Consider the following 10,116-nt stretch of genomic DNA (forward strand, 5'->3'; position numbering starts at 1 on the left):
ACAGAATCTGAAACAGGCTCCAGGCTCTGAGTTGCCAGCACAGAGCCTGACATGGGGCTCGAACCCACGAACTGTGAGATCATGACCTGAGCCGAAGTCGGACACCCAACCAACTGAGCCACCCAGTTGCCCCTACTGTTTCATTTCTAAAGTGATAATTTGTGAGGCACCTGGGTGGCTTCTGTCTGACTGGCTCAGGTCATGATCTCACAGTTCTTTTTTAAATTTTTTTTTTTTTAATGTTTTATTTATTTCTAGGAGAGAGAGAGAGAGACAGCGTGAGCAGGGGAGGGTCAGAGAGAGAGGGAGTCACAGACTCTGAAACAGGCTCCAGGCTCTGAGCTGGCAGTCAGCACAGAGCCCGACGCGGGGCTTGAACCCACAAACCGCGAGATCATGACCTAAGTGAAAGCCGGACGCTTAACCGACTAAGCCACCCAGGCGCCCCAGATCTCACAGTTCTTGGGTTCGAACCCCGCGTCAGGCTCTGTGCTGACATCTCAGAGCCTGGAGCCTGCCCCTCTCTTCTGTGTCTCCCTCCCTGCTTGCTCTCTCGCTCTCTCTCTCTCTCTCTCTCAAAAATGAATAAACATTTTAAAAATAATAATAAAGTGATAATTTGTTGAAAACTGAATTTCCAGTTACCCAGATTCAACCAAATCCTCAAGACAAAGCAGCTTTGGGCACCTTTCTCTTTCCATTGTACCATGCTGCTTCTGAGGTCTCTCCTCAGTGTAAAATGGAGAAAATGGTGCTTAGCTCATGTAAATCGGAATATGAAAGCTCTTTGGAACATGGGACGTATTCACTGTAAAAGCCTGCAGTGGGTGATGGCTGGTGACAGAAGTAGTGGCAGTTTGGGTAGTAGTAGTGGTTTTGGTATTAACCTGGATGTTACAAGTGATGAACTAGTCCAACACCTTTGATTGTCTATTCATAGCTCAGAGAGGTAGTTTACCAAGCTCAGCTACGCACCAGCATGATTGGAAGAATAATCCTCGATACCTGTTGAGTGGCTCTTTTGGAGAAAGAGAGGATATGATACCAGACCCTCTGCAAAAGGAGAAGCTTCTATGTGAGTAACAATCAGTGCATGTGGACCCCAGAAAGCTTACTGCCTTGAGCAACTCTTTCGGGTATTTGGGAGAATAAAGCCGAACTCGAGAGAAGCCAGAGAAGCAGCCTCAGCCACTGTTTCTGACATCGCTCAAAAATGTTCTGTTTAGATCCACTTTGGAGTATAGGTTTTTTGTTTGTTTGTTTGTTTTAACAATACTGGCATTACAGAAAGTTAATGTTGTTTTATTTATTTTTTTTTCATGTCTTTATTTTATTTTGAGAGACAGAGACAGAGAGCGAGTAGGGGAGGGACAGAGAGAGAAGGAGACACAGAATCTGAAGCAGGCTCCAGGCTCTGAGCTGTCAGTACAGAGCCTGACGCGGGGTTCGAACCCACAGACTGTGAGATCATGACCTGAGCCAAAGTTGGACACTTAACCGACTGGGTCACCCAGGCGCCCCTGGAGTATAGGTTTTAAATTAAAATACTATACCTTCGGGATTATCTTTTTCTTCAAAATGTTGGAAAATTTGTTAAGACTCTTTGGTCAAGAGTAGCACATTGATTTTTACACAGTTTTGATGGATGTATTTGCTAAGGCACCTTGCATAAGAGTTGTGGAAACCAGAGGGTGCCTGGGTAGCTCAAGTTAGTTGAGCCTTCTGACTTTGGCTCAGATCATGATCTCACAGTTCATGGGTTCTAGCCCCAGGTCAGGCTCTGTGCTGACAGCTGAGCCTGGAGTCTGCTTCAGATTCTATGTCTCCCTCTCTCTGTCCCACCCCTATTCATGGCCTCTCTCTTTCTCACTATCTCTCTCTCAAAAATAAATAAACATTAGAAAAAATTAAAATAAAAGTGGTGAAAACCAATTTCAGCTAGCTTAAGCAAAAATAAGTTTTCACAAGGATTTTACAGGTTCCTTCTGGAACCTAAGGGCAGGTATGCAGTTGAATTTCTCCCTCAGTACATATCCAACCAAACGTCAGTTCACTTTTTCTTTTCCCCACATCCTCCCCTGATCCTAGTTCAAGCTACCATCATCTCTCACTATTGAAACAGCCCCAATACTTGGTTTCCTGAATTCCCCTCTTGTTTCATGCTTACCCCTTTCAATCCATTTTCCACACAGCATTATTCTTTTTTATATGCAAATTTGATTGTGTCCTTTTTCTACTTAAAAACCTTTGAATGACACAAGACCCAAGAGCCATAAAATACCGTGAAGAAAGCAAAATAACAAACTGAAAAAAAAAGTTTGCGACAAACATTTCGAAGGATTACAGTCCTTCACATAACAGTTCTTACAAATCATTATGTAAAAGATGACCAAATAGAAAAATGGGCGAAAGACATGAGCAAGCCTTTCCTAAAAACAAACGCAGTCGGTAAGCTTGTGAAAAGATGCTCAATTTCACCTCCAATTAAAGATACAGATCAACATGTCCAGGCACAGTTTTTTTTTTTAATTATGGGATTTGGGCAAAAAACCTTATTTTTATGACGCCTGGTATGTATATATAGGTCAGGGTATGAGGGAACACGCCTACACTGCTGTTAGGGATGTGAGTAGGTAGACTATTTTTTTTTTTTAATTTTTTAAATGTTTTATTTATTTCTAGGAGAGAGAGAGACAGCATGAGCAGGGGAGGGTCAGAGAGAGAGGGAGTCACAGACTGAAACAGGCTCCAGGCTCTGAGCTGGCAGTCAGCACAGAGCCCGACGCGGGGCTCGAACCCACGAACCGCGAGATCATGACCTAAGCGAAAGTCGGACGCTTAACCGACTAAGCCACCCAGGCGCCCCAGTAGGTAGACTATTTTAGGAAGGCAATTTGACAATACCTGGGAGATTTAGTACAGTGTGTAACCCTTGATGGCAGCACTTCCATTTTCAGATATATGTTTGCGCAGACCCCGGTGCCCTGAGGGCTCTTCCATTCTGTGTCCCAGGGCTCCTGCTGGGGAGTGGAAAGGCAGGGGTTGAGCAAAGGAGACTCATCTGGGTGGGATGGCTCTGGAGCCAGCAGATCGCCCCACACCCTTCAGTTTCCTCCTGCCCCATTTAACTGACACTCAAGAGAACATTCATAAGAAACGATGGTCAGGCTGGATACAATAAAAAACATGAAATGCAAAGTCAGCTGGTAGAGGCAGCAGATGTGAATGCGGCTGAGAGTGTAATTGATAATCGGACGTGCACGGGAACGTGTGGGGTGGACCTACGAAGTCTCCTTCTACCATAGGCTCATCTGGGCCTCCCTGCTGCCGTCCGCTTTGTTCACAGCAGGGGTAGCGTCACAGCACCAGGCAGCTGTAAATGCAGGATCCTTGTAGTAAATTGAGGATCTCTGTGGTATTAAGTAAAAATGATCTTCAGGGCAGCCAGACTCCAGACCTTTTTTCCTGTTTTGATCATTGGAGTGAAGATCTTTTTCCATCGTCTTTGTCGCAAAACATTTTTATGCTGTTGGGTTTTTTAACCAGAAAAGAACAAAGGGAAAAAGGAATGGGTTACCATCTGCTTATTTACAAAAAAAAAAAGTGGCACCTGGGTGGCTCAGTCTGTTAAGCGTCTAACTTAGGTTCAGGTCATGATCTCACGGCTTGTGAGTTTGAGCCCCACATCAGGCTCTATGCTGACAGCTCAGAGCCTGGAGCCTGCTTTGGATTCTGTCTCTCTCTCTCTCTCTCTCTCTCTCACTCTGCCCAACCCCCACCCATGCTTGGTTGCTCTCTCTCTCTCTCTCAAAAATAAATAAACATTTAAGAATTAAATAAATTAAAAAGAAAAAAGAAAAGGAATATATGTAAAGGTTAGAAAATTCAAATGGTAGGGGTGCCTGGGTGGCTCAGTCGGTTAAGCATCTGACTTTGGCTCAGGTCATGATCTCGCAGTTTGTGAGTTTGAGCCCCGAATCAGGTTCTGTTCTGGCAGCTCAGAGCCTGGAGTTTGTTTCGGATTCCGTGTCTCCTCCTCTCTCTGCCCCTCCCCCACTCATGCTCTGTTTCTCTCTGTCTCAAAAATAAACTATATAAAAAATTTAAAAAAAAGAAAATTCAAATGGTAGGAAAAAAGCAGAAAAGGAAAACTAAAAGCCCTCCGTGCCCCACTCCTGATAAAGCCACTGTTGTTTTAATTCTTTTCATATATCCTCATGTGTCCGTATATTCTTTTTTTTTTTTAATGTTTGTTTATTTTGAGAGAGAGAGACAGAGCACACGCGGGGGAGGGACAGAATGAGAGAGGGAGACAGAATCCGAAGCAGGCTCCAGGCTCTGAGCTGTCAGCACAGAGCCCGACACGGGGCTTGAACTCACAGACTTTGAGATCATGACCTGAGCTGAAGTCAGATGCTTAACAGACTGAGCCACTCAGGCACCCCTATTCTTGTCTTTTTAATTGCTCACAGGAGATACTATATACAGTACTATAATACTCTACTTTGATTTTTTTGTTTGTTTAATAATACACCTTATAGAGCCTTTTAAATGAACACACACACACACACACACACACACAATTTTACCTCATCTTTTTAAGGGAACCTACAGTATTTCACCTCATTAATATGTCATAATTATTTTAACTTCCCTTTTGATGGATGCTTTCGTCGTTTCCACATTTTGTTATTTGAACATTGCTGCAGTGAGCATCTTAGTATGTGTAACTTTTTTTTTTAAGTTTATTTATTTATTTTGGGAGAGAGACAAAGACAGCGAGCAGGGGAGGGGCAGAGAGAAAAGGAAAGAGGGAGAATCCCAAGCAGCCTCCACACCATCAGCACGGAGCCCGACATGGGGCTTGAACCCACGAAGCATGAGTTCATGACCTGAGCCAAACTGAATCGGGCATTTACCCTACTGAGCCACCCAGGCGCCCTGTATATGTATCTTGTTGAACTTTCGTGAGAATATCTATGAAGTAAATTCTTAGCAGTGGGATTGCTGGCTCAAGGGTATCTGTATTTTAAATCTTAGTAGATAAAATGCCAAACTGCTTTCCAGAAAGTTTGCACTGATTTGCCCACTTGCCAGCAGGTTCTGAGAGTACTTGCTTATTTAACACCTGTGCCAGAATGATTGTGAAAGCACATAAATTGTTTTTCTGTCAGGTAAGAAAGTGGTGTCTCCTTGTCATCCTGGTTTACGTTTCTTTTTTTTTTTTTTTTTAATATTTTTATTTATTTCTAGGAGAGAGAGAGAGACAGCGTGAGCAGGGGAGGGTGAGAGAGAGAGGGAGACACAGACTATGAAATAGGCTCCAGGCTCTGGGCTGACAGTCAGCACAGAGCCCGATGCGGGGCTCAAACCCACGAACCGTGAGATCATGACCTGAGCCGAAGCTGGACAGTTAACCTACTGAGCCACACAGGCGCCCCATACTGGTTTACATTTCTTGATGTGGCCCTGAGCAGCTTCACCATCTTTCCAAATGTCTGTGGCCTCCCTCCCCTAATTAAACTAGGGAAAACATTAAAAGACAGAAAAAGCAGGGCCCTGAAATTAAAAAGAAAAAATTTTAGAGGAAAAAAAAAAAGGGAAAAAGGGAAGAAAAATGGGGCCCTAGATGGGGGTGGGGGATGGAAAGGGGTAGGGCAAGGGCAGAAAAGAGAGTCACAGATCCCTAGGACAGACCATGCTGCCTCCTTCCTCTTTCCAGGGCCTACCTGTGTACCGTCGCTCGTGCGCAGACAGACAGAAGCTGTGAGCAGAGGTATCCCATGTCCTGCCAGGCCCGAAAACTCTCGCTGCTGCTTCCCGGGGACCTGTCTTCACTCACTGCTCTCCCCTCCGGATCCGGCACTCACCACACCCGTGGGCTCTCGGCCTTTCCTTCCCCCTCTCCTTTCCTTTCTTTGCCTTCCTCCTCTCATTTCCCTTCTTTTTCTCTGTCCTGGGAGCCTCTTTTCCTCCTCTCTTATTCTTTTTCCCGAGTTCATCTTTCTCTCCTGCCCCCACTCACTCCTCTTCATTACTTTCTCTGTCCTCCCAACCATTATATTTTGAATTTGAAAGTTAATTTGTAGATTATTTCTACAAATTAGTTAATAGTTACTAGTGTCGTTAATAAAGTCCTAGGTACTTTTCTCTAAAATGCTAACGGGTGAAATGAAAGTTTCCTCTTTTGCCTCTCTCTAAGCAAAAATCATATGACAAAATTTGATTTCAAAAACAAAAAATTTTCTTCTTCTAACTTACGCTAAAGCTTTACATTTAAATATTTAGTAGACTATGCAAGATTTTAATGTAACTTTTCATAATGTTGATGCTGGACTAAATCTCCTTCGTGAAGGAGGCATCTCTCATAGGGTTGTGCACCTGTGCTCGTATTTTAATACAGTGCTTCAAGTTACTTAGTTGTCACAGTTGATCAGTAAAGTCCCCAAGGAGGAAAAGAAAGCTGTTCACTCCCTCCCTTCCTCTCTGCAGATTCCCTTATGCTTCGTTCACCACTTAAGAGCAGGCAGCTTCTTCACGATGATTTTGGCAAAGTCAACCCATGTCTTCGAGAACCCCGAGATCTCTTTGCCTTCTTCTCGAGTGGCGGGCTGCTGCAGGCTCCGAGGTGGCCAATAGAATGTGAGGTCATCAAGGAAGACCTTCATCATATTGGTAATGTGACTTCTGTGTCGTGGTCCTGCTGTCCTGACAGACGTTATTATGAAAACCTAGGAAGGCCAGCAGGCTGGGGCACACGGCAGGACAGACTCAACATCTGGTAGCTCGTCCTGAAATGACTAAGCCCTGGCCGACGGATATACACTGGTCAAAGTACAAAAGTTGCACTAATGTGTAAGCTCAAATGCTTCAGGCTTTATTGCAATGGACGGATAGCTTTCTAGAGGCCAAAATATATCAGTACTTAAATCTGCCTCAGTATTAATCTGCTGGAGTTTTAGGAGTTGTATTTTTACGAGCCTTGGTGTAGCTGATGAACACTATATATACCAGAACATAGTCTTTACTGTTGTTTTGTTGTTGTTAGATTTTCTTGTTGGCGTTTTTTATTTTTATTTATTTATTTATTTTTTTAAAATGTTTTATTTATTTTTAGGAGAGAGAAAGAGAGACAGCGTGAGTAGGGGAGGNGGAGGGTCAGAGAGAGAGGGAGTCACAGACTGAAACAGGCTCCAGGCTCTGAACTGGCAGTCAGCACAGAGCCCGATGCGGGGCTCGAACCCACGATCCGTGAGATCATGACCCAAGCGAAAGTCAGACGCTTAACCGACTAAGCCACCCAGGCGCCCCATTGTTGGCGTTTTTTAAAGTAGGCTTTACACCCAGTGTGCAGCCCAGTGCAGCTCTTGAACTCATGACCCTGAAGATGAAGACCTGAGCTGAGGTCAAGAGTCAGACAGACACTTAGTCGACCAAGCCATACAGGCGCCCCAGTTTTGACTTTGTTTTCTTTTTCTTTTTTTTTTTTTTGTTTTTTCAAGAGAGAGAGACAAAGGGTGCAAGTGAGCAAGGGCAGAGAGACAGAGAGAATCCCAGAAGGGGCAGGGGGGGGGGGGGGGGGAGAGAGAGAGAGAGAGAGAGAGAGAAGCAGGGCTCATTCGAAGTGGGATTTGTACTCACCTGAAGCAGGGCTTGTGCTCACATGAAGTGGGACTTGAGCGCACCTGATGTGGGAATCGAACTCATGAATGCTGGGAGGGTGACCTGAGCCAAAAGTCAGATAGATGCATAATGACTGAGCCCCCCAGGCACCCCAGGTTTGACTGTTTTTAATTGTATTTTGGGTTTGTTGGAGTGTTTTTGTGGGAATGGTGGAGACTAGTTTTGTGGGATTGCTAGTCATTTGTTTGCTCTTGGTGCAGATACAATCTTCAGCATTCATTATATGAGGGTTTCAGGACTGGGTCGCATTGAAGTGGAGACTTTGCTAATGGCTGGGATGCCTATGTCTATCAAAGATTGCTTTGGCTACTCAAAGTCTTGGAGCGCCTGGGTGGCTCAGTAGGTTGAGCGTCTGACTTTGGCTCAGGTCATGATCTCGCAGTTCGTGGTTTTGACCCCCATGTTGGGCTCTGTGCTGAGAGCGCAGAGCCTGGAGCCTGTCTTCGGATTCTGTGTCTCCCTCTCTCTCTGGCCCGCTCCTGCTCCTGCTGTCTCTCTCTCTCTCTCTCAAAAATAAATAAAACATTAAAAAAATAATAAAAAAATATTGCTTTGGCTACTCAGAGTCTTTATGGTTCCATAGAAATTTTAGGATTATTTATTCCATTTCTGTGAAAAATGCCATTAGAATTTTTATAGTGACTGCATTGAATCTGTTTATTGATTTGGGTAGTATGGACATTTAAAAAATATTAATTCTTCTAATCCATGAGCATGGAATATCTTTTAATGTATTTGTGTCTTATTTCTTTCATTAATGTCTTACAGTTTTGAATATACAGGTCTTTCACTTCCTCGGTTAAATTTATTACTAAGTATTTTACTCTTTTTGATACAATTGTAAATAGGATTATTTTCTTAAATTTTTTCTGATAGTTCATTACTAGTGTATAAACATGCAATATGGGACGCCTGGGTGGCTCAGTTAGTTAAGCGTCCGGCTTCAGCTCCAGTCATAATCTTGCAGTTCATGTGTTTGAGTCCGGCATCGGGCTCTGTGCTGACAGCTCGGAACCTGGAGCCTGCTTCCGAAGCTGTGTCTCCCTCTCTCTCTGCCCCCCCCCACCCTTGCTCATGCTCTGTCTCTGTCTCAAAAATGAAAAAAGTATTAAAAAAATGCAACATATTTTTGTATTGATTATATTGATTTTGTATCTTGTATCTTTACTGAATTTATTAGTTCCAACAGTTACTTAAAAAAAATTTTTTTAACATTTTATTTATTTCTGAGAGAGAGAGACAGTGTGAGAAGGGGAGGGTCAGAGAGAGAGGGAGACACAGACTCTGAAACAGGCACCAGGCTCTAAGCTAGCTGTCAGCACAGAGCTCGATACAGGGCTCAAACCCACAAACCTTGAGATCATGACCTGAGCCAAAATCGTCCCCGCAACCGACTGAGCCACCCAGGTGCCCCATAGTTCCAACAGTTTTTTGATGAAGTCAAAAAGTATTAGTATTTGAGGGAGTTTTTGAGAGAGAGAGAGAGAGAGAGAGAAGGAGAAGAAGAGAGAGAATCTTAAGCAGACTCCACACTCAGCACAGAGCTTGATGCAGGGCTCAATCTCACGACCCTAAGATCATGACCTGAACCAAAGTCAAGAGTGGGACGCTTCACCAGCTAAGCCACCCAGGTGCCCCTTTAGTGTCTTTTATGTACAGTATCACACCATCTGCAAATAGTGACAGTTTGACAGTTTTACTTCTTCCTTTCCAATTTGGATGCCTTTTTATTTTTCTTGCCTGATTGCTCCAGCAAGGACTTTCAATACTATGTTGAGTAAAAATGGCAGGAGTCAGCATCTTTGCCTTGTTCCTGATCTTAGAAGAAAAGCTTTCATCTTTTCACATTTGAGTATGGTTTTAGCTGTGGACTTGTCATATATGGCCTTTATTATGTTGAGGCTCCCTCTATACCCACCGTGCTGAGTTTTTATCATAAATGGATGTTGAATTTTGCCAGATGATTTTTCTGCATCCATCCAGATGATTGTATGATTGGTATCCTTCCTTTTGTTAATGTGGCGTTATCACATTAACTAATTTGCAGATGTTGAACCATCCTTGGATCCTTTGAATAAATATCACTCGATCAATGTATATGATCCTTTTAATGTAATGTTGAATTTCAGTTGTGTCTTTATGTGATGTTGGCTTTCACCAGTGGCCACTGTACTTAAAATGATACTGGGAGTAGCCCAAGTCACATATGAGAAATCTTTTAGAATTGAGTGTTAATGAAAAAGCTTTGTTTCTTCTGAAATAAATGATACACTTGTTCCTCTATAGTAATAAAAAGTACATAGCCAATGATAGTTTCCTGCCTTTAAAAAGAAGTTTGGGGCAGCTGGGTGGCTTAGTAGAGTATGCGACTCTTTTTTTTTTTTTTTTTTAATGTTTATTTATTTTTGACAGAGAGACAGAGTGTGAGCAGGA

The 10,116-nt window shown here is 43.3% G+C and overlaps 1 protein-coding gene across 1 annotated transcript in view; it reads left to right on the forward strand.

Moving 5' to 3' along the window:
- AGBL2 (AGBL carboxypeptidase 2) overlaps nt 1-10,116 on the forward strand; it is a 45,369-nt gene that overhangs the window by 3,656 nt on the left and 31,597 nt on the right. Inside the window, exons 4-6 of the mRNA XM_077767472.1 lie at nt 941-1,075; nt 5,723-5,776; nt 6,493-6,675. Coding sequence (XP_077623598.1) covers nt 941-1,075; nt 5,723-5,776; nt 6,493-6,675 — 372 coding nt within the window. The remainder of the gene's footprint in view (nt 1-940; nt 1,076-5,722; nt 5,777-6,492; nt 6,676-10,116) is intronic.

This window comes from Crocuta crocuta, unplaced genomic scaffold (assembly GCF_008692635.1).
Source record: "Crocuta crocuta isolate KB4526 unplaced genomic scaffold, BGI_CrCroc_1.0 scaffold330, whole genome shotgun sequence".
In the NCBI taxonomy this organism is placed as follows: Eukaryota; Metazoa; Chordata; class Mammalia; order Carnivora; family Hyaenidae; genus Crocuta; species Crocuta crocuta.